This window comes from Tachypleus tridentatus, chromosome 6 (genome assembly GCF_004210375.1).
Source record: "Tachypleus tridentatus isolate NWPU-2018 chromosome 6, ASM421037v1, whole genome shotgun sequence".
NCBI lineage: Eukaryota > Metazoa > Arthropoda > Merostomata > Xiphosura > Limulidae > Tachypleus > Tachypleus tridentatus.
In genome coordinates, this window is record NC_134830.1 from 99,283,160 (window position 1) to 99,308,880 (window position 25,721).

At 34.8% G+C, this 25,721-nt stretch overlaps 1 protein-coding gene and 1 pseudogene across 11 annotated transcripts in view; one reads left to right on the forward strand and one right to left on the reverse strand.

The window, feature by feature from the left end:
- Taz (tafazzin, phospholipid-lysophospholipid transacylase) overlaps positions 1 to 15,137 on the reverse strand; it is a 44,175-nt gene extending 29,038 nt beyond the window's left edge. For 2 of the 8 annotated variants that reach the window (XR_013029417.1, XR_013029418.1), the window contains exons 1-3: positions 15,017 to 15,135; positions 14,598 to 14,717; positions 11,324 to 11,452 (exon numbers count right to left, since the gene is read on the reverse strand). Coding sequence is in view for 6 of the 8 variants with exons in the window: in XM_076506536.1 (XP_076362651.1) it covers positions 11,324 to 11,452; positions 14,598 to 14,717; positions 15,017 to 15,059 (292 nt within the window). In the remaining 2 variants the exon portion in view is untranslated. Of the gene's footprint in view, positions 1 to 11,323; positions 11,453 to 14,597; positions 14,852 to 15,016 lie in introns of all 8 variants that reach the window. The other 6 variants (XM_076506536.1, XM_076506540.1, XM_076506537.1 and 3 more) reach the window with 5 other exon arrangements.
- A 5,060-nt stretch (positions 15,138 to 20,197) lies between these two features.
- On the forward strand, positions 20,198 to 24,706 carry LOC143253168 (adenosine kinase pseudogene; annotated as a pseudogene). Of its 3 annotated transcripts, none has more exons than XR_013029419.1 (2): positions 20,198 to 20,349; positions 23,587 to 24,706. The product of XR_013029419.1 is annotated as an adenosine kinase pseudogene, transcript variant X1 (transcript). The 3 variants fall into 3 exon arrangements; XR_013029420.1 differs by lacking the exon at positions 20,198 to 20,349 and adding an exon at positions 20,377 to 20,510; XR_013029422.1 differs by lacking the exon at positions 20,198 to 20,349 and adding an exon at positions 20,631 to 20,736.
- Positions 24,707 to 25,721: the final 1,015 nt, after the last annotated feature.

The following is a 25,721-nucleotide window of genomic DNA, read 5'->3' on the forward strand; positions in this document are numbered from 1 at the left end:
GTGTTTTCAAATGATGGCATTGTTTGTGTCTATATCTCATTGTACTTGTAACTAATTGCTTGGGCAAAAAAATTTCTCTGTGATAGTCAGAATTACAAGTGGCTATCATTTATGATGGTGCAAGAGGTTGTCTTAGCTTTGAGCCTGTTGAGTACCAAAGGTGATGTGATGCAAAAAAGATACTTCCAGGTACTTGTGAGAAAGTCTGCCAAAAGAAAAGTTGTGTAACATGTAAAACCACAAAAATTCAAGTGCTCACTGTCTTAAAAGTAGGAGAAAGACATTTTTACATAATTATCACAAATTTAAACCATTGTTTTGAATTTTTTTCATGTATATAGCTAGTGTCAGAGAGCAATTCTTAGAGAAGACCATCAGTTCTGCTAAAAATCAGTGTACTGTATTCTATTATTACATTTGAAGTGTACTGAAAACAATGATGGATTTTATGTAGTAACCATCTGCTAACCCAGTCCAACCCCCTTCTCACTCAAGAACGATGGTAAAAGTACAAGGGTGTCCCAATTAGATCTCCAGATCCCCAAAGGTTTTAACACAGTTCTGGTTGTTCCCAATGCTTGGGAGAGTTATAAGTGCAGATATTTTTCTCATAAAATTATATATTTCCCTCTTTCTTCACAAGTGGTATATTTTTTTCTTTTGTTTTGTCTTTATTATTAGCAAAACAGTCATTCATTTTAAATTTGGCTTTGATTCTTGTATTTTTTTCAGCAGTCTTATGATGTTGAAATATTCTTTACACATTTTTGATGTGCATTGTTTTGTATTATAATTTATGTCGGATGAGTCTTGGATTTATTATGTTACATATGTTAATAAATTACAAATTCAAATAGCCAGAAATTTGAATTTAAAAGTTAACTGAATGATCATTTATATGTATCAAATTTATATTTTCCAACAATTTTGTTTCTTAACACAAATATATTTTAATATACAAACAATAACTTACATACAAAACCTTCACAAACAATACCAAGTCTTCTATCTGATCTGGAACTGTATTTTTTATCAATGGTTCACAGAAAGCTAATTAATTCTATGTTGATATAAGGTACACTTTTTTCATGAGAAGCTAGCTGGTAGCTTCACTGAGCACACAGAAGTTTTCTCTGATAAAAATATCTAATGTCTTTGTAGAAATACTAATTTCCAAAGTTAATTCACTAAAGATGAACAGTTTGTAATGTTCAAAATCTATAAATGTTGTTAGTCAAATATCTGCAGCTTTTTTTTAATACGGATTTATCACAGTTTAGCTTACAGGGTTTATAGTTTACTAATTGTAGCAAACCAACAACAATATATCATGTCTCTCCACATGTCGCAATTTATAAACTTTAAGGCAAAGTTCTAGAAAGGCCAACTGGCAATAATACTGACAATCTCTAGTATTTTACATACATGCATTGTTGATTCTTGCACTCAATAATCACCTACAAAGTTAGAAAACAAGTGCAACTTTCACAATACACATTTAACAATACAAGTTAAATACATTTACAAATATATATTTAATTGAAACAAATATTAAAATAAATATACATTAGTAAATCTGTTACAACATACAATAAATGTGTTGTGAGTGTTCACAATATTCTCATTTATTTCATCATTAAAAGAAATGAAAGTTAAAAATTCAGAATAATTTCTCACCAATACACACAAAAAACAAATCAGAAACACTATATTCCACCTATGCTAAGCTGAATCAAAATATTTTATGTCAAGGTGTTACTAGCTGATCTAGTCAGCTAAGGTGTTATATTACAGATTTTTAATTTTAGCAAACAACCTAAACAAGGGTTAAATAGAACTTTAAATACAAAAAAAAACAAAAAACATTTATCAACAGTCATGGGAAATATAAAATTGCATGATAATAAGACCAAAAAATTATGTAATAACACTATACAGAAAGAAGGCTTTACTTCAATACACTTCAAATCTCTTTAGAGCAGTCAATACACTACAGTGATCTGGTGTAGAATACATACTGTTGTGTGCTCTGTTTTTTACATTTTAATCTATATGTTTGTAAGAGGCCATATAATGTTATTATCAGGAAAATTTGTACAGTGAGTAGAAAATGTACATAGAGCAGTGAATCAATGAGCAATGAATGAAAGGTTAATAAGTATTCAATAAGCGATTTAGTTCACTGTTAGTAGTTGCAGGTATCATATCTATTCAGATATTGAGCTTACCAGCTGAGGAATTATACAAGTAAGTTTATATTGAAATATTTACATTTCATTGTGCAATTTATGTTAACAATTTATTGATAAGATAAAGCTCACAAATGGACATGAATGCAGTAAACACTTATTGAAGAAAGTGATTAGTTACATTACATGGATTAAGCTCGTTATTAGTTTTACCAAATAATCTAAAATAACCTGTCATGCAATAGAACACTTTCAATAACATATTATAAGCATTCACTTTCGATAGACCTTTCTTTTCTTTTCTTTTCTTTTTGTGATCAAGCAAACTGTTGCAAGTAGTTGTTAGTTCTACTAGCATATTTAGTTTTCATATTTTTTAAAAACCCAAAACACTGTTTCTTTGGTAACAAGTGTATTTAAGCAAAAGTCCATTCTACTTGGGAACCAAGGCTAATGTAATGGAACATGTATGTGCTAGTCATTTAGTTTGACTTCAAATCCAATTACAAATAGATTTATATTAAATCCAGGTATGCAGTCACTAGTGAAGTACACAAGTCATTAAGGAAGGATGCAGTTAAAAGAATTAAATTAGAAAGAGAGATTCAAAAAACAACAATATTGTAATATAAAATGTCAATATATTCAGCTACTTTAAATTACCAATTATATCTTAGAACATGTTAACAAACTATCACATTCATTGATTTGAACCAGTAAAGTTTCTTCAATTAAACTTTCTATTAATCCATTAAATTTACTAACACTACCATTAAGTTAAATATTAATAAATTGAATGAAATCTGCTCACAGATAACTTTATTAAATTGCTATACATTCATATTCAAACTACATTATTTGATTGTAAGGAGGGATAGCAATAATTGCTTAAATGGATCCACACTGAGGAACACTGGCAATCACCATTGTTTCAGGCATGATCAGCTTTTCAACACCAACAAGGTAGTCTGCTTACTAGCTTTGAGATAATAGACACATTTGTAAGCCCCAAAACATCTTGCACTTAACTGGATGGTTCTTTGCAAACTCATTGTAATTCTTGTAACCAAAAACAAAAATACTTTATTAATCAGTCAGTTTCGAAGACAGTAAATTGGCTACCTGTTTGCCTGCATCTCTTGTTGTCTTCTTCAAATCAAAGTAAACTTTTCTTGTAACTTTCTCTCTGCTATGGTGGCATCAATTTATAGATAAGGTAAACAATATCATCTAGACTGCATCTTAGTTTACACTTGACATCTTTCCTTTCATGGTTAACATCATTGTACAACTTTTATGTATTCATTAGCTGTGCTCAATGTTGTCTACATGTTGCATGCATATATATATATTATTCCTTAAGTTTCATAAAACTATAATTTTCCTTTCTTAAAACATTTTTATATGGTGTAAAATACCTTAAAATGCTTCACTATTGAGATATGTGATCATTCATATGTTGATTTTATTCACCACGGTGATATATTCATACTTCTTAATCATTATTTAGTTAATAAACATTTCACATTTTTTCTTCAGCGACAAATATATTTAGGCAAACATCACCCCTACCTGAGAACCAACATTAATGAGGTAACTAAAGTTAATTAACACATTTTGGTGCAATATGTTATTATTACTTATTTTTTTGGTATTACTGTAAATAATGAAGAGACCAAACTAGGAAAACTAGATCATAAAACCATAAATCATTTTATGTTACCTGCACTTAGCCTATAAACAAATTTCAACCCATCAGACATCAGTACAAAGAACTTATTCCCTACATTATGTGTATACTTTTCAGATTAAGTTATTGCTTCAAAGAAACTAGATGCATGAATCTTATAGACACCTTGAACTTTCTGTAGCCAAGCAACAACTAGCAAATAGTTTGATTAAATATAATTTTTACAATTCAATCTGTATTTCACATGCTACTAAAATTGTTTTAACAATGTATTTTACATTAATTCTACGTCTAAGCTTAAGAGATCAAACCACACTGAAGTTAGCAGAATTATTGTTACTTGCTAATTTCAATTACCACATTTAAAAATTGAGTAATACATTTTAAAGAGTATGAATATTATACATATTAGTAAAAATATCACAAGAAACAGGCTTTACCTATTGTATGATACAAAACACAAATAAACTACTGAAAAGTTGTGCTTTTAATTGATCAAAATGTAAAAAATTTCTGTTCAGTCATTCTGTTGGCTTTTTGCTTTACCAAAATTAAAAAATTGAGTGATTGATTGATTGATTTAGTGTTTTATGGCAAAAAACAGCTAGGCTATCTGCGCCAAACGTCCGGTAAAAACATAAAAATAAATTAAATGTAGTAAAATACATAAAAGGAAATGAAGGTAAAACAAAACATCATTGAAAAACAGAAAAAGCATAAAATCAATGTTGACACCTAGTCTACAATGTTAAGAGAGAAAGCAGAGTAAGAGAAGTTGTAAAGGACTTCCTATAGCAAAATGGCAATGATCATAACCCACCAGGAAGACTAACAGGTAAGTTCAAGAACCACCGTCAGTCACCTAAAGTTCGCCTTTCCAGTCCCGGTTCCAGGTTATGTGTCATAGCAGCCATTATCAAAATGTAAAATAATAGAAGGTTTAAAAGACATATAGCAAATTCGTAATAATGAGTAGCCAAATGTTCAGTAAAAAGGTAAAAGTAAAGTAAAATTTGTAAAGGTAAACGAAGGTAAAAACAAAACAGCAATTAAAAACAGAAAATTCCATAAAACCGATGTTGATCTAGAAAGTTCTAAAAAACTTCTGTAGCAGAATGGTAATGATCATAACCTGCCAGGAAGACTAACAGACAAGTACCAGAACCACCGTCAGTCACCTGAAGTTGGTCTTTCAAGTACTGGTTCCGAGTTATGTGCCATTATGGCCAGTACCAAAGGGTAAAGTAATAAAAGTTTAAAATACATGCAGCAAAATTGGAATAACAACTCGCCAGGACGACTAACGGGTAGTTCAAACAGCAGCGTTAGTCACCTGAAGTTGGCCTTTCCAGTCCTAGTGTCAAGTTATTTAATGTTCTGGCCATTTTTCAATGTCAAATTGAACTAGAGAGAATGAAACTGTGAAAAGGGAACCACAATTAAAAAGGTGTAATGAATAAATATCCAACACTTAAAAAGATTAATGGCCATTAAAAAACTAAAAACTTTATCAAGGTGGACAGTGTCACCATCACCAATAACACTGTCCAATGTTACAGATAAACCCTGGGAAAAAACATGTTTAAAATATTGCCGTCGTTGAGAATTGTAACGATGGCAAGAAAGTAAAATGTGGCTAATAGTGATTTGAGTGTTACACAAACTACACACTGGTACATCAGTTCCAGATAAAAGAAAACGATGAGTTAAAAAACTGTGACCAATGCGTAGTCTAGTTAGAACAACTTCCTCCTTCCAAACCTTACGAAAGTTAGATGGCCAAAGTCCAATATAGGGTTTTATTTGAAAAAGCTTGTTGTCACGTTGCTCACTCCAAGTGGACTGCCAGCTGGCACGGAGCCGAGCCTTGAATACAAGACCATAGTCCATGTACAGAATAGGCACAGTGGTGATAGTGCCAGAGCAGATAGATTTAGCTGCGTGTCTTCAAGCTCATTCCCGCGAATACCAACATGGCCTGGTATCCAGAAAAACTAGATAGAAGTAGCAGTTAATGAGAAATGGGCCAGTCGGTTTTGAATATCAGCGAGAACAGGGTGTGAGCCAACGTGTAGCAATTCCAGTGCCAGTATAGAATTAAGCGAGTCAGTATAAATAGTGCAGTTGGAGTACTGCTCAGCTTCAATATGATCCAGGGCAAGAGATATGGTATACAGTTCAGCAGTGAACACAGAAGCTGTAGAGGGTATTCTGTGCACAACCACCGAACTGCAGCAAACCATAGCAGAGCGCACTGAATTACCTGATTTGGAACCATCTGTATAAATGGGAACTGAATGATTGTTTGAAAGATGTTCATTAAATAAATGACGGTACTTCCAATCTGGAGTATCTGCCCGTTTCAGATGACTGAAAGAAAGGTCACATTTGGGTGCTGTAATAAGCCATAGTGGGATGGGCTGACCTGTGGAATCTGCAATGTTATCCAAGGACAGACCCAAGTCATCCAATTGCACCTGGATGCGAAGGCCAAACAGAGCAATGGCAGATCATCTGTTCTGAAAAAGTACAGCCCACTGACGAAGGAAAACACATCCCCAGGTGGGATGCTTTGGTAAGGAACGAAGTTTCGAAGAATATAGTAAAGATAGTTGCAAACGGCAAAGGTGCAGAGAAGGTTCATGAGATTCAACGTATAAGCTTTGAACTGGAGAAATGCGGAAAGCCCCAGTACAGAGTCAAAGTCCTTGGTGATGAATGGGGTCTAGCAACTTTAAGACCGAGGGTCTGGCTGAGCCTTAGACCATTGATCCATAGTTGAGTTTTGATCAAATAAGAGCACAATATACCTTTAACATACAACATCGATCTGCTCCCCAACTGGTAGTAGAGAGGACACGGAGGATGATCAGTGCTCTTGTGCATTTGACCCGAAGCTGCTTAAGGTCAGCTTACGGTCAAAGATAAGCCCCAAGAAGTTGGTCTCAGGGACCACTGGCAGCGAAACTTCACTGATATGAAGTTCAGGATCTGGGTGAATACCCCGTTGGCAGCAAAAGTGCACGCAAACGGTGTTAGAGAGAGAGAAAATAAAGCCGTTCGCCATAGTCCACTTCAGTACACAATTGAGGGCATTTTTTAGTTACCGCTCAATATATCTCATGTTCGATGACTGAAACGAGATGTGAAAGTCGTCGACATACAGCCCATTCGTAATAGTGAGAGGGAGTTGTTCAGTGATGGCATTTATCTTTATACTGAAAAGTGTGACACTCAAAACACAGCCCTGAGGGACTCCAAGTTCATGTACAAAAGAACGGGAAAGAACGAACTTGGAATCTCCTGTACATTAAAAAATTTTTAATAAACATGGGTAAATGGCCACGTAACCCATATGTATGGAGGTCTCGCAAAACGCCATACCTCCATGTTGTGTCATAAGCCTTCTCAATGTCAAAGAATATTGAAACAAGATGTTGGCATTTGAGAAAGGCTTCTCTGATTGATGTTTCAAGTCCAATTAGGTGGTCTGTCTGTAGTGGAGTGCTGTCGTCAAAACCCACACTGGGTGGGCGAGAGGAGGTTGTTTGATTCGAGGAACCAAACAAGACGAGCATTAACCATCCTCTCTAAGATCTTACAGAGACAGCTCGTCAAACTACTGGACGGTAGTTTGAAGGAATCTTGGGATCTTTCCCTGGCTTAGAGAAAGGTAAAATAATAGCCTGGCACCAGGCATCAGGAAAAACATTCTCCTGCCATATCTGGTTAAAGACAATTAGAAGAACATCAAGAGAAGCAAGAGAAAGATGGTGCAGCATGTCATAATGTACATCATCAGGTCCAACAGACGTACTGGCAGACCGATGAAGGGCCATTTTCAGTTCCACCAGTGTAAAGGGACAATTATAGTCAAAGAGACAGTCTGTTTGAAAGGAAAGAGGAGAATGCTCTACCCAAGTCTTGATGGCCAAGAAGGTGGAGGAACAAGAAGAAGTGCTCCTCACCATCAGAGAGTAAGATCGAGAGCAGGACAGAATTGTAGTGCCCACTGACCTTTTGAATCTTGTCCCATATGACCTTGGAACTGGTGGTAGAAGATATGCTAGTTGTGAACTTAATCAAAGATTCCTTCTGGCTTTCACATCTTACCGACCTAGCATGTGCACTGACCCATTGGAAAGCGACGCGATTCGAAAGTGTGGGATATCTACGGAGAGTATCACAGGCCTGTTTTTGAGCCTTCCGTGCTAAGTGGCAAGCAGGATTCCACCACGGACGAGGATATTGTGGAAAACGTGTCAAGGTTTTAGGAATACACTGAGAAGCTGCCTGTATAATATAGTCAGTTACCGCTGCCACACAGTCATCTATTGATGGCTGACTCACGATGACAGAATCAAGTTCTGCGAGAGCAGTGAAAGTGGACCAGTCTGCCTGATCCAGCTTCCACCGGGGCACGCGGGTAGGGTGGCATCGACCACGGCCAGTCTCTCTCAAAAGTATAGGAAAATGATCACGGCCTAGTGAATAATTGTCAACCCTCCATGAAAAATGGGAGAATAATGAAGGGGAGCACTCTGAGAGATCACCAGCGGTAAAGGACTGATTAGGTGCGTGAATATAAGTGGAAGAACCAGTGTTGAAAAGAAAAAGATTGTAATCAGACAGCATACGCTCTACAGAGCGACCCCTCCTATCAATAACAGCAATTCTCCAGAAGGGATGATGTCCATTAAAGTCCCCCAGGATTAGAAAGGAGACGGCAACTGTTCAATGAGAGCATCAAGGTCTGACTGATCATATGTCTCTCCATGAGAGAACAAACAGTGATGATATGACCCAACGAAACACTGATGGCTACTGCCTCCAAGGGTGTGTTGAGTGACAAAGACAGGGTCGGCACATGCTGATCAACTAATGTCCCACCCCTCCATGTACTCTTACATCACACAGCCCGTCATTTCTGTACAGAGAAAACTGCCGAATGGTGACTGTATCAGCAGGTTTTAGAAATGTTTCTTGTAAGGAAAGACATACAGAATGGTAGGAAGCAAACAATGTTTTGATATCATCCAGATTAGAATGTAAACCTCGACAGTTCCATTGTATCAAGGTGGCCATTTTTAATGACGGCTAGGCAAAGTGGCTGGAGAACCCTTCTGTTTACAACCACGTCTTTTTTCCTTACTGTCCTTAGTCGGGGGTGGTCTATCAACCTCGATGAATCCTGCCCTGGGTCGATTGGGCAGGTCTTTGTTATTGAAAGGGGATTCCAGTGACTGAGGACGCGAATGAATGATTGTTTTGCCTCTTGAGGTGGGAGAAAAAGATGTATCAGAAGAAATGCCTGTATTTGAAACTGAAGGATGTGGATCTTGAGATTTGTTGGATTGTATGGGAGGAACAGAGATGTGTGTAGAAGTCAATTCATCAACCTTTTTAACCATGGAGGTCAAAAGGCTTTTCACTTGTTTTGAAAACGATTCTCTTGGAAGCACAAAAAGATCTGTCTGCACTCCCACTGTGGTTGTGGAATGAAGTACAGCAACATATGTCCGAGATGGAGTGGCGGGCAGCAATTTATGAACCTCAGGATAACTAATGTTATGAGTCATTTTCAAACGCTGCACCTCTTTTTCCTCCAACCATTTTGGGCAAGAATGAAAGTAGGAAGGGTGAGAACCATTGCAGTTGACACAATATGGGTCCATCTCACATTCATAGACATCCTGTCTTTCCACCACAGCGAGCACATCTCAGGGAACCACGATATGATGTCTTTGAGTGGCCGAACCTCTGACATTGGAAACATAGGAGAGGGTTTGGAATGTATGGCTGTACCCTGCAAATTAGGTAACCTGCCTTGATGGTGGCAGGTGCACATGATGATGTAAATGTCAAAACGAGGGTATTTGTTGGCAGTGTAACTCCATCTTTGCGAGTGGAGATGTGCCTCACTGCAGAAACTCCTTGAGTGGAGAGACCAGCTAGAATCTCTGACTCAGGGACATTCTTCAAATCCCTCTCAACAATAACTCCTCATGATGAATTCAAGGTATCATGAGGGGTAACCTCAATAGGTATATCCCCAATTGTTGTTGAATTCAAGAGGAGTTCACTGTGGTGGGTTGTGGATGTTTCAACTAATATGTCTCCAGATCGAAGCTTCTTTAATGACTTTGGAGAGCCATCAAGACCCTCTAGTCCCTTCTGAATAAAAAAGGGGACAATTGCCCTAAAGGTTTTTCTGAAAGAGAATGTAATATAAGAAAATGAGGTACGTGTGTTACAGATGTTGAAGACTGCTGCTCAGAGTCTTCAAGACGTAATCGCTTATCCATTGACTGTTTTTTCACTATTTTATTTAAATTTTTTATTGGAGGATCCATAGGGAAAAAAAAAATTTCGGTACCCACTCCACCCACCATGGAGCCCTACAAGGGGACGCACTACAATGTCATGCGAGGACAATGCAGCAACGCCAGGGTTTCGTGAGCACTATACCCAAACACCAGTATCAGGCACAATATCCACAACACCCATTGAGAAATTCCAACACTGGTACTTGGTTGACTCTAGCCCAAGTGGATCAGCCGATTGACCCAAGGGGGCCACCCAAAGGCCGCCCGTCTACATGAATTCAAGGCCAAAGTGGTGTGTTAGGGTTGGACCCCTCAACCACCAGGATCCTCTCCTCTCCTTCACGGGTCGCCACACACAGTAAACACGTGGGTGGATGTTTAGATCTCAGAGAAGGTAACCAGACAGAACAGAACCTTCCCTGGGAGGTCCCCTCACCACATACAGGAATCCACACTGAGGGGAAAATTAAGAAAACTTACACAAAGTGTTCATTAATCAAAAAGCTACTTTTTGACTTGTATTTGTTTACATCATTCAAGCACTATCAATTAATAGGCTTATAAATTTTTGACTTAATAATCAAGATACATTTTCATTCAAATTGTTTCACACTCATCAGTGATTAGAACCACAGTTGTTCACCATATGCTACAACCTTTTTTCATGCTACTCTTATTAAAGTTGGAAAATCCTAATTACATATTTTCTGTTGTGCATACAGTGATTCGAAAGCAGTAACTGAATAATTTCTTTGCAATCCTGAAATAATTAACTTATATCCTGACATGTTTATTTTATTTCTTTCTTTTAGTTTACTTTATAATAGACATAAGTGTGAAATAGTCAAAGAGTGCCAGACAAAACAATGTTTTTATTTTAAACAGTAACTATTGCAATTTTCATTGTGTCATGATGTAAGTTTGCAATTGCCCATTTTATAAATAATTATGACAAACACTTCCTCAACTATTCCATCTTAATTATGTAACTAAAATGTAGCCAATCAAACTTACAACTAACTAGCATGTTGCTGATTTACTACTATCAAACTGAATCCTGCATGTCATCAAGAGAAAAAAAAAATTACTTATGTAAATAATCACACACACATACTTACCCCACAGTATAGGATCATCTAAGCATGAATGATGATTGCTGACTGTTACTAAAGGTGTTCTGTGTGGTCGACCATCTAAAGCCTTTATAAGAACTTCTCGATTATACACCTTGACATTGTTAAACCAATCTGTAATAAATAGCACATTCAGAAATAACTAGGGCTGTAGCAAAGGATAGATTTTAACCTTCAAAGGTTTAAATACATTACCTAACAAAAGGTATGAACATTCAACATTATTAATATGCATAATTTAATGATAACACCAGTATAACTACTCATTTATAATTTGATTGTACACCCATTTCCCATTGTACATGTAATTAACATTAAGATGTAGCATAAAAATGTTACTAAAAACAGCAATGCATGTTTATTTTAAATAAAGATAAATTCATGCCAATTATATGCATACATTTGATGTTCAATGTAATACATATATAGCACCATTCAGTAATTATGCATTGTAAAAGCACCTTATTTTGGTGAAATAAAATAACTGCAGCTGATTAAGAAGAACAAATATTTATTTGACAGTTAGCATTCCAAGCATGGTAACACTCAGTCTAACACAATACTGTTGATTAATTAAATATACATAATAATAAATAAACAGCAACAATTCAATTATAAAATAAATATAGACATTCAACTATAACAAATTGTTCAAAATACTCCTTTTGGAGGGGAAGTGTAAAGTGATATGTTCCTTTTTCATCATTAAATAAATTAGTGTCAGGACACCTGCAGAAGCAGTCTTAGTCATTCTGGATACCTGGGCAGGATTCAATAAATGAGACCACATAATAACAATATTAAAAAATATATTAAAAAGCGTAGCATTGGGGGCCCTTCCACGTGTTGAGCCCTGGGTAATTGCCCAGTTTGACCAATAGATAAGACTGCCAATAGATACATTTTATGCTTCATATTTATTCTACTATCAAACTAATGTCCTCTAAACAGGGCATTCAGCATCTCATTGAAGCAATGCAACCACTAAATGTATACTGTCCATTATAATAAAAACCAAAAACTCAAAGCTTGCCCTTATAATTAAAATATCTATTAAGCCTTCCTTCAAACTCCCTTAAACGTACTGCACTGACAACATCTGAAGGCAACTAACTCCAAAAACCAACCATTCTGTTAGAACAATCAAACTTTCTTATCTAAAGATGACTGCTACCTTATGAAAATTTACGTGTCTACTTTAACCATTCTAACCAGTAAGTAGAAAAAAAAGATGATGCATCGACATTGTCAATTGCTTTAATAATCTTAAACATCTCTAATTCTTCTTTATTTAAGAGAGATTAGCCTGTCCCTGTATGACAATTATTCCATCCTAGGTATCATCCTAGAAGTCCTCCTCTAAACAGTTTTTTAATAATTTAAAATCCTTCCTGAGGTAAGAAATCAAAGACTGAACAATATTTAGAGTGTAGACTAACTAACTAACTTATATACATTGAAATTATAAGATCTTTATACTTGTGTTTTGTATTTCTGTGTACTCACAAGTAATAACACACTATTTAGATGGCTTAAGACACTGTCAACCATAACATCAAAATTTTTTACTTCCTAAAACGTGTAAGGCAAATCTCACTGTCGTATATAAATATACCAAACATTTCTACTATTTTAAATTTATAATTTATTCTGCATACATGCAGTTTCCATATAACAAATGGGCAAGAAAATATTCAAATGGTTTTGTTCTAGCTGTCTTGGTTACTTGTTATTCTGTTGAGGTCATTATCTATTCTGCATGAGTGAAATGGCAATAATACTGTGCATTTCTCATGAAAATCAACATATAGTATTCTACAATGGTAGTTCAGGTGATATATCAAGGTTACAACCTCTTCAATGTTTGAATGAAAATGATAACCCATGGAATAAGCAAAATGATCTTGGTAGATACTAAGATAGGCACAGTGTAAGGAATGTTGAGTTTAAACAGTGTGATAGATAATTTTGGCTTGAATTCATGAATTCAACGTCAATTAGAAGTAAGTGTCTCATGTACCAAAACATCAAGTACACAAAATTTGTTTGTAATTTAATAAATATTGTTAATTTTGTACATTACTTTGTGAATTGTCTCTTTCCTTCTCATATTTAGTCAGAAATTTGTTCCTACTTCAAGATATCTTGTAGAAATTCCTATTAAGTAGACTTACCTCATTAGCCATCTGTTCATCCAACTTGCTAATAACCTAAATTCTTTTGTAAAGCAGCAGCATCCTCATCACAGCTAGCAACAACACCATAATATCAAGACCAAATTTACAAAGAATTATTAGACAATCCTTTATATATACATTTCATTGATATATATCAAAACAACCCAAGGACATAATAATGAGTCATGAAGTATCTTACTTGTCACAGTAATCCAGTCTGGATGAACTCCATTTATAGCAACTTTCTGCTTTCTTCTATTCAGTCATTTCACTACCTAAAAAACTTCCTCCCAAAACCACCCACATCTATAGGTTTTTTCAACATAGTACCTTGTTAAATGCATTCTAAAAATTTAGATACATGAAACACTTCTTACTCCCTCATCTAAATAAGATTGTTTAGATGACAGAAATTTCATTTAAATACAGGGTTATACATTTTTACATGAAATTTCTGTCATCTAAACTATTTATGTATAACCACAAGTTATTATTCCCATGATATCAAAATCCTTTGTTCCTACCAGAGATCTTGTCCTTGTTTATTTCTTACATCTGCAGCTTTACAAATACAACAGTACAACCAAGGCTACCCTTAAAAGTTGAAACATACTTGTTTTTCTACAGCTGGAAACTTCCTAAGTTCCTGCACTAAATTTTTCTGCATTTATTTTATTGTCACCTGCATTGTTCTATAAGGTTTTTACCAATGCCATAATTATGATGTAAATCTAATTCTTAATTATCGTTTTGAAATTTACTTTCAAAGTTTCTTAAAATACACTAATCTACAGTACAGTTCTCTAAACTCGAAAGCCAAAGGTAAAGACAACAGTGACAAACACGAGCTGATTCATTGGTATTAACACCCAAAAAGAGCATGAAATTCAAGTACCAATTTTCAGTAGTTTTTTTTCTTAAAAGATCTACAAAACGATAACGATTCTTGCACCAAGGTGCAGATAGCCAAGTTGATTTGCACCATAAAACACCAAATCTCACACCAAGCCTACAACTTTTAAGATCGATATATGTTCAAACTAGTCTCATACCAAAATAACCTTTTTTTCTATAAAAATTACCAGTCATAATCTTGCTCCACATTCCAACAGCGCAAACAACGAATGAGCTTCTGATTTGCCATAACCTATGAGGTTTACTGAAATCTGGAAAAGGCCACTGAAGTTCCAAAGGCATTTTATCTTTTCAAAACAAAACAAGAGAACAAGTTTAAAATTCGAAAATACGCAAACATGGTCTTCTCGTTTTCTTACACATCCTGTCCTCTATTGTAGAGTCAAAAAAGTAAGTTAAAGTTTAATCTTCGTAAAGTTGTCTGAAAAAATAAAAAAATGAAAGAAAAGCTGATGTTTTATATGTACAATACTGAATACAAATTACTACTGACAAATGTAGCCGTATATTACAAAGATTTGTGAGCAGTAAAAAATTGAACTAAGCAAAAACTTAACGTTAGTATTTATATTCTTTAAATACTTACGAATGAAATCCCTTTTCTCCATAAGTGACAATATTCGAAACATCTATATGCAGGTATCACCCAGAACGAAAGCTGAGCATGTGGGTTTGAATTCGAAAGGTCGCACATTATTATTTCATAATATCTTAGAATATTTCAGTATATTATCAGTATAAAGAGTACTGTATGTACTTGGCATTTACTATCAAGTTTGAGAATCATGAAATTCGTGAGCGAAAGTAGTGTAATAATTTTAAGATACATCATAAACTGACAAATAAAACAAAGTATAACATATTTTCTTCGTTTTGGAATACTTAAGTAAAATAAGAAAAGCTGCGTTTTTTCACTGTTTCAAAGCACGGTGTGGCTTCATGGTTATCCTGTCGGATTGCAAATTGTAAGGTCCAAGATTCGAGCCTTTGCCACGCCACTGAATATACTTCACATTTTTAGTTTTGTGCACAGTATAAAGGTGACAGTCATTCTTGTTATTTAGTCAAGTGCACCTGTGCGGTCAATATGTATTGCTGCCTGTTTGCCTTCCATAAGCCAGCAGCCCTAAACTAGCGATGACTATGCCTGGGCACTAAAATTCTGGACTCAATCACCACCGTGGTTACAACACAAATATCTATTTGCATAACTAATTGCTAAAATAAATAAACATAATAAAATACACTCAATGAGATACATAGTTGGCGTACGATGCTTCCTGTGGAAACAGTGACATTCTTTACATTTGCTTCGTGTATATTGGATGACTACTGTTCATGTTATCATTGTTTTCGTTTGGTTTGTTTGTTTGAATCACACGCAAAGCTATACGAGGGCTATATGCGCTAGCCGTCCCTAATTTAGCAGTGTAAGATTAGAGGAAAGGCAGTTAATCATCACCACCAACCGCCAACTCTTGGGTTACTCTTTTACTAACGAATAGAGGGATTGACCGTACATTATAACACCCCCACGGCTGAAAGGGCAAGCACGTTTGGTGCGACGGGGATTCGAACTCGTGACCCTCAGATTACGAGTCGAACACCTCAACCCATCTTGCCATGCTGATATACCCTAGGGAAAGATGTGGTGTGTGTTTTGATTTGTTGAATACAAATAAATCGTGGCAGTGGAACGAAATTATCGACGCTTTTATGAAAAAGATCCTTCAACAAAAAAAACGCAAAAATTTGGTTTGAAGAATACTTAGCAACTGGTAGTGTGTTACAAAATGGAGCTAGACGTCCAAGTGTATCTGATGCATGTATTGTACGCAAAAAGTGTTTCTTAGAAACCCAAAGGAGTCTGTTCGTTGTGCTTCCCTTGAATTTAAATTACACAAAAGCACATTGAACAAAGCCGAACATAGATAACTTCATTTGCTTTCCTACAAAGTGCAATTACTGCAAGCACTTGAACCAGATGATGGATAAAGGTACAAGGACTGCTCCTACCAGCATTTATGTTTCAATACACGCAAGTATTTTATCTCCTAATCTGGTTACTAACAAAATGTATTGCAACAGAAATTTAACTAGCTCTGCGTTCTTCGGTCTTAACTTATCACACATCGAGTTTTTTGCCACTGAAGTTATATAATGTCTTCGTAAAAATATTAATGTCCGATGTGAATCTGCTAAAATTAAATGGTTTGTAATGCTCGAATTTCATAAATGTTCTGATCAAAAATCTGAAGTTTCCAATTAATAAACTTTAATCACAATTATTATAGCTTTCCAGGTTTATAGCATACCAACTACAGCAAACCAATAATACATACTGTCGCTTAGCGTGTAGTGTTGCTGATATTTATGTTTTGCTAATTTTATAAGTTCTGATGAATAAGTCTATCAATACTTATTTTTTGTTTGCTTTGGAATTTCGCGCAAAGCTACTCGAGGGCTATCTGCGCTAGCCGTCCCTAATTTAGCAGTGTAAGACTAGAGGGAAGGCAGCTAGTCATCATCACCCACCGCCAACTCTTGGGTTACTCTTTTACCAACGAATAGTGGGATTGAGTGTAACATTATAACACACCCACCGCTAAAAGGGCGAGCATTCGAACCCGCGACCCTTAGATTACGAGTGGGGTAAGGCGTTCGACTAAATGTCATTTCTTTTTTGTGTACTGGCCTATCGTATACGGTTGATTATAGTACTAATTTATTTTTCATTTGAGCTGAACTTCTGAACACAAAATTCATGAAGTATAATTTCTTAATTCTAAGAAAATGTTTAATGTGTGGTTTCTGTCACAGGTAAAATAATATAATTAAAATGTTGATGCTTTTTAATTTGTTTTGTACACCATTACAAAACTCCATTGAAGGTTGTAAATGTATCACACACAAACTGAATGAAGATAAACACATGCAAGGTTATGGAAAAAAAAAAAAAGTAAATAGTCTTTAACACAGAGACCAGGCATACCGGTTTTGTCGAGGCAATCCCATTTTTTGTTATTTTATCCCAGTGTACCCCAAAAAATTCTCAGGACGTACAAATCATCCGGTTTTAAAATAAATCAAAATATCAGTCACATCGAATCACGAATGTAATAGCCCTACTTAAGTGATTTGCTCATTGTTGTAACACGTATTTTCTGCCGCCAAACCCTCTCAAAAGTTCCGTCTGTGCTTATAATGAAGTTAAGGTAATGTTCATCGTCAAAACACACCTTACACAGTCATGTTTTGAATTTCAAGAATATTTAATGAAAATAATAATAATAATTTGTACAGTCACTTCATATTTCATTCCCTCCAGTGGCACAGCGGTGTGTCTGTGGACACATACTGCTAGAAATCGGGTGTTGATACCCTTGGTGGGCAGAACACAAATAGCTCTTTGTGCTTAATAACAAAGAACAACAACATAATTTCTCACAAAGTAATGCAAAATCATAAAGTGGTATTTTTGAAATGTTTTGAATTCTTAAATAACTCTAAGTATGAAGTAGTCTGTTTTAAGATGGACTGGATAAAATCAATGACGTCCTTAGGAAGGGGTAATTACCCCTTTTACATTTCACAAAAATTGCATTTATTATGGTGTAAAGTTAGCATCGTAATTAAACTATTTTCAGTAATTTTTATTGAAACTATAAATCTGTGCTTGCGTTTAAGCATACTTAACACATATTATTTTAGTCTTTTGACTTACACTGTAAAATATGATCCCCATATAGATGTTTTGTCCTTCTTATAAAACCCCCCAGTGGCTCAGCTGTATGTCTGCGGACTTACAACGCTAAAATCCGGGTTTCGATACCCGTGGTGGGCAGAGTACAGATAGTCCATTGTGTAGCTTTGTGCTTAATTCAAAACAACAACAACAACCTTCTTGAAAATATCTCTGTGGATCTCCATGGATAAAGAGAATAATAAAAAAAATGGTTAGATGTATAATTTGAATATTCTTCCTTGTTTGTTTTGTTTTGGAATTTCGCACAAAGCTATTCGAGGGCTATCTGCGCTAGCCTGTCCCTAATTTAACAGTGTAAGACGAGAGGGAAGGCAACTAGTCACCACCACCCACCGCCAACTCTTGGGCTACTCTTTTACCAACGAATAGTGGGATTAACCGAAACATTATAACGACCCCACATATTAACACACATTTCATTTCAGTGCCGAACGCCCTCGCCGTCGCTCAATCAAAACAAGGATACTCAATCCCCCAAGTCAACCACAAACTACTCCGCCATCTAATGACTCATCTAAGCCATTCATCGATCCACCACAGCTCAAAAAACAATCAACCAGCAAGAGAACCCAAACTGATTCCTACAGCAAAATATCACAGAGCACTCAGACTACAACTCAGGAGACCAAGACGTGCGATGTCTCAACTTCTACTGAATGTGTCCATGCAATAAACGAAAAAATTCAAACTAATATAGCCAGCAATCACCAAGCAACCCAGAATGTAGCAGACAACAAGCGACTCACCAGAGCCTCTAGCAAGCCGCCGCCAGAAGCCCAACCAAGATCCGTCAAGTCATTTTTAACAATTGTCTTTAGTGTTTAAATTTGTACCCCCGTTATAGTATATTTATATTGTCAATCCTCTGTTATTGTATGTTGATATGTAGTTAGTATTACATCAACTCTTGTGGAGTCCCTTAGTCTGTTCGAATTGAAAGAAGATAATGTATATGAATTAAAGCAAGTATTTCAGCAAAGGATTTTTACTAAATGAAATTACAACATCCACAAATTATCCCAGAAACCCGAGACCATTATCCAACAAAAGGTTGACATTGATCTCACTAAGCAGAACTACCAAGGACATTCCTCTTCAACTTGAATCTAACCTAATCGCCTCTCCAGATCCGTCAAGTCCTTTCTAACAATTGTCTTCAGTGTTTAATTTGTACCCTAGTTATTGTATATTTGTATTGTTAATCCTTGTATATTTCTCTGTTATTGTATGTTGATATCAGTTAATCCTTTTACCTTTTCCTTACAGTTTGCTTCCGGGTACGGTCAGAGCATTTTTATTCGGCGCCTTGGCCGTGAAAGTGGGTTTTATTGGGGTACTCCCGTTTTCCCCCACAGCAAAAGTTCAGTTTCATTGGATCTATAGATCCCAGCCCTGAAAAGAGGTCCTCATTCAAGCATCAAAATTTAGTATACTACAGTCATGTTTTTTAACTCGGTCAACGTGCTAGCTTTGCATCTCCCTGCTCTCTCCACTTTCACCACATCTACGCCAAGATATCTTCGAGAAAGTGTAAGCTGAACCTCTCGTCCGACTCTTCACGCGCATTCTGGCTCGCCGAACCTTTTCGCAGCTTCGACCGACATTCCTCAAAAAGACAATAAAACCTGTTAACATCACAAGGTAATTTACTACCAAAATTCTAGTGTAGTAAATAAGTGTTACTCAAGTTCTGTTAACAAGTTACGAAATTCTTTGCTCAATTAACTCTAGCCACGTGTGGGGTGAAAAGAAACGAATAATAATTTAACCCAAATACCTACCAAGAAATACATTGCCCTGTTAGGGGCCAGAGTAACCCGTATTTACTCAGGCCCTTGTGTAACATTTATAAATACACTTAATAGTTGCTAATACAAATGCAAAGAAAGGAGGAAAAGGTCGACGAAACCTGACCCTCCCGAGTATACAAACACAAATATCCAAACAATGATAAGAGAGAGAGAGAGAGAGGTATTAAAAATTCAAAAAGTATTAATATTTTTTCGGTTAGATCACGAAGTAACATCTCATGTGACTGGCAAATTTACATAAACTTTCACAATATTAATATTATATATGTGCTACCGCTAGGGGAAGGCTGGGTCAGCTTCATGACACAAAAATACTGAAATTCAACGTGTTCAAGATAGAAGGTGAGTTAGTGCTTTAGTACAGCAAAAAATTTATTGTTGAATTAAGCAATAGCATGTATATGAAATGAACATAAACAAAACCATAATAAGTACAGAGTTCGCTGTTTCCAACTTAAGTTGAATATTCCAACTTAAGTATGAATATTATTCATACCAGATAGGTACCTTCTAAATAATAAGACTAATATACTATTTTAAATTACGCATAAATTGTTAATTTTCCATTTTTTAATGTCAAACATACAATAAATATTTACATTCACTCTTGTGGTGGCCTGTGGCCACTTTCCATTTTTGAATGTCAAATGTGCAGTTAATAGTAACATCAACTCCCGTGGAGTTCTTTAGTCTGTTCGAATTGAAAGAGGATAGTGTGTATGAATTAAAGCAAGTATTTCAGCAAAAGGATTTTTACTGAATGAAATAAACTCTATAATAATGAAAACATGATTAATATTACCTAAAATATCTCGCTTAAATCAGATTAACACATGACATTTACGTGCAAAATATGCCTAAAATTAGAAGTTAAATTGTCTCGCTCACAAGTTACCTCGTACGAATGCACAGTCTAATATAGTATTCCTGGGATGGGAGTTGTATAGAAATAGAATTTGGCAGCACATCAGAATAACGTATGAAATTTGTATATTTTACCATATTTTAAAAAAGAAAGGGGGAGGTGGGTTAAGGGAAGGCAGCTAGTCATCGCCACCAACTCTTGGGCTACTCTTTTACCAATGAATAGTGGAATTGACTGCACATTATAACGCCCCCACGGCTGAAAGGGCGGGCATGTTTTGGTGCAACCAGGATTCGAACCCGCGACTCTCAGATTACGAGTCGAATACCTTAACATGGTTGGCCATGCTGAGCCAGCTAGCTGATTAGTGCAGTTTGATAACCAATTAGTTGCTAGCTGCATTAATTAATAACATTCAACCAAATAATTATTCTCATATGAAACTCATTATAGTTTGAGTAATCAAAAGTAGTAATATTTAAAGTGCTAATTTTAACAAGTTAATTGTTTTTGTGAGATTAATGGATATAATCATAATTTTGATTATGTTATGTGAAATAATCAGTGCTCATTGGTATTTGATTATGCCAATTAATTAAGTTATTCACTTATTTTAATTCTTATTTAAGGAGAAAACTCATAGTATTGAATTCTGTATAACCCTCCAACAATTTCAAATATTTGATCTGTCCCCTCTTAATTCTTGTGTAATCCAAAATAAAGAAGCCCAAATAAAAAGTCACACTTCTAGAGTATATGTAAATTACTTAAACTGTACATTATTGTTGTAACTTGTACTGTTGTTTTTTAAAAATTGTAATATCTTCTTGTATTACAAAAGACCAAATTTGGGATGAAACCTATTCCTCAGAGGTGTGTAAATGTTGTAGTAATATTTTTCTTTAGGATTAAAAATTATTATAGATAAAACCAATGCTTTTTGTTTCTATAGCTAAAAACTCATCCCTTCATTACAAATTATCATGTTACATAAGAAATACAATAAGTCCTTTAGAAACTTTGATGCCCTAAGCACATCTTTTTAATCTGCTCAATTTTAAAACCTATCATTCATATACTGACTACTCACTTAAATTGTGAAGAATTGTCTACAGAATTAGATATTCCCAATATTTGAAGTACCATCAGAAAATTTATATTGTATACTTCATGTACTGCCCAAAGAGCCAACCAAATTATAAGGTAAATAATAAGTATCAAAGGTCTTTAAATAAACTTCTGAGTGACCTTGCTGATCATATTTTGCCAGTAAGAAACAGTACTCATGTATCATCACATTTTTGCTTTCAACCATTAATCCAGTTTTCAGTCTAATTTCTCCATCTTCCATTAGCAATATAAATATTCAAAATTTATATATGGGAGGAACATTATTAAAGAATTTCCAGACTGTCCTGATAAGAGGAGAAAACCCTGTTAAAAACTTTTATAAAAGGCTTGAATGATAATAGTATTTTTCAACCTATTCTGTGAATTATTAAAAATATAAGTGAGTATCACCCTTTCACTTCTGATAGATAAATAGACAGGAATGGAGAGTTGCTTATGTTACTCCTCTTTTTGAAAGAGAGTGGTGAGAATTGGTTTGGAAATTATGAAGCAGTTAGTCTAACTTCTGTAGAAGTAAAAGTAAAATCCAGGTAGATGCCTGGATTGAGTTGTTTTAAATTGTGAGTAACATAATGTGATTTGTGTTTTTATAGCAAAGCCACATCATACTATCTGCTGAATCCATTAAATCTTTGATTTTAGTGCTATGAATCTCTATAATTAAAGCAGGAAAATAATTTGTAGAGAGTTTGGGAAGATAAAGTACTCTAAAATTGGCTACCTGAAAATATATATTTAGAAACAGCTTTGAGAAAGATTATTTTACTAAAGGAAAATAGTAGATTAGAAGCATAAATAATGGAAACACAGGAACTGGACAAATTTAGACTAAATACTGCTTTGGGAGAGATTGAGGAGGAGAGTGCTGGATTTATGAGGATTGCATAGTAAATAATTGATGTAAAAGCAGGTTCAGCTACCATTCAAGTGCAAGTTTTAGTAAATTAGTAAAGTTTTCAAATGGCATTAAAATCTTGAGTATTTCTTCCAGCTATATTGTGTTATTATTGAATGACTTGGATTAATGTAAGTTAGATAAATATATGGTTGATGATCTGGGGTTATCATAATTTGAATCACATGTGTTATATATGGAACCACATTCAAAAGTAAAACTAAAGAAAAGCATATCTGTTGCTTCAAAGAAATAATAATTATACATGTTGCTTGTCTCTGTTTATTTGGTTTTGTGCATCAAGAGTTTAGTTAGATCAATTTTAGGTATAATTGTACTTGTTTATTACAATAGAAATGTGTAGCCTTTTCCCTCTCATTATATTGTAAAATATTACAAATTATATATTTTACCAAGTTTTGCATTTTCTAGAAAATTTAAAATCTATAACATTTGCTAAATTAGCATAAATAATAAAGTTCAAAGGAACTTATTAATCCTTTTAAATTTATTTTTTATTTATACATCTAGTTTAAGTATTTGACTGTTTGAAACTGAATAAACTATTTTATTATTGTGTATAAAACTGATTATTTCAAAAGCTAAAACATTTATTATATCAATCTTGATATATAAAGTGTGCATATTTATTCTTTTTATCTACTAACTTCTTTAATATTTATCCAAGGTATACCACGCAAAGAGAGGCAAAATGTTTTACCTTGGTAATGCCTTATTGGATATCTCGGCTGAATGTGACTCTTCAATTCTTGAAAAGTACAAGTTAAAAGCAGATGATAATTTAGAATATGGAGAGGAACAAGTTGGTCTTTTTGAAGAACTTTGTAATAAGAGTGGTGTAATGTTGACTCCTGGTGGGTCAGCTCAGAACTCTGCACGCATTGCCCAGTGGCTATTACAAGGACTTGGTAGAAAAACAGTGGTCTTCATTGGTTGTGTTGGAAATGACTTGTATGGTCAAATTTTAGAAGAAAAACTTAAGGCTAGTCAAGTAATTACTGAATATCAATATCATCCTTCACTTCCAACAGGAGTCACTGCAGGAATTGTAACCAGTGATGGTAAGCGGACATTGTGTGCACGACTAGGTGCTGCAGAGCAGTTTAATCCTGAACACTTGAAATGTGAGCTGGTTAAACACATGTTACAAAAAGCAGAATATGTGTATGTTGAAGGTTTCTTTTTAGCTCACAGTCCAGGTGTAGTCTATGACTTAGCAAAATACACTCATGAGAACAGTAAAAAATTCATTTTAAACTTATCAGCAACCTATATATGTGAACGTTACTTTCCTGACATAATGAACTGTATGCCTTATATAGACTTGCTGTTTGGGAATGATTCAGAAGCTAGGGCATTTAGTCATCATTTGAATTTAAACATCACCTCTGTGTCAGACATTGCCAAGCAGATAGCATTATTACCTAAAATGGATGGTGATAGCCCACGGGTTGTGGTGATTACTCAAGGTGCAGAACCAGTGGTTGTTGCACAGTCATCAAGTTCACAGTATCTGGAGTATCCAGTTCCTCAAGTGGAAAAAATTGGTGATACAATAGGTGCAGGAGATTCTTTTGTAGCAGGGTTTCTATCAGCTCTTTTGTTTGATGCTACTTTAGAGGAAGCTATTAAATGTGGTCTGTATGCTGCTAGTGAAATAGTAAAACGACGTGGTTGCACCTTACCAGATTCACCTCCAGATGCCTCCATTTTTAATTTCATTTCTAAGCTGTAACTTGTGTTTAACTAAATCTTGTTATGCAAACATAAAACTAGTTCCAAACATGTTTTGTGTGTTATGATTTGAAATGTTTTATCCTCATATCTCAAGTTGTTATATTTTACACTTCAGTAAGAATAAATTATATTAGTATATTTTGAAAGCATCATCTCATATTTTGTACAAAATTACTAAAGATACTTATATCTGTTGGTAATTACATCATTTTTATTCCTGCAAAGTTAAATTTTGAGTATAAGAATATGTATTCTGTATTTGAAAAATTGTGGGGTTTTATTTTAAACAGAAGTTATAGAAGATGTAATGTAGTAGTATTATTGTATTTTCTTTTTTATGTTGTACATATTACAGTGTTAAGTAATTTAACAAATTCTTATAATCACTTTACTTAGTTGAAATTATAATAATCATTACATTCCTAAAATATCTAGTGTTGTGGAACATTAATAGATGAGGATGTGGTATTGTGGGATAATTAGATTTCCATGCAAGTATTAGATAAGCGTATTTAATAATGTGAAAATCTAAAGGAAAATATACTGAGTAATCTGAATTTAGAAATACAACTGAATTTTAGGTTATGCAAGAAAACAGCATGCACACTTGTGTAGACATGAGACATTTACCTTATTATTAGATCTGTGAATGAATCAAGTTTCTTTCCCAAAAAGTTAATTTCAGTAAAAATTTTTGCATTGACAGGCAAGTAGAATCCTAAAGGTATGAAGGCTCCAAGGTGGAAAAAAACCTACTATCTTAATTTGCAACAGCATCATCATATGACTGAACATTCATTCATAGTATTTGTTGGTTGTGACATTCAAACATCATACATTTGGCCATATATATTGCACTCTGTGACCCTCTCTACAAAAATGTGTAAAAACTGTGGAAATATCCTCAACAGAGTAGATATTTGGTTTAGAGAACAAAAACACAAAGATAACTATAACAAAACAATTTCAATGGTTTTCTGGACTTCATGTTTATGCCAAAACTGCAGAGAAGGTAACTAAACAGAAAAAGTTAAAAATTCATGTATTGTTAAAGATGGTATAAAA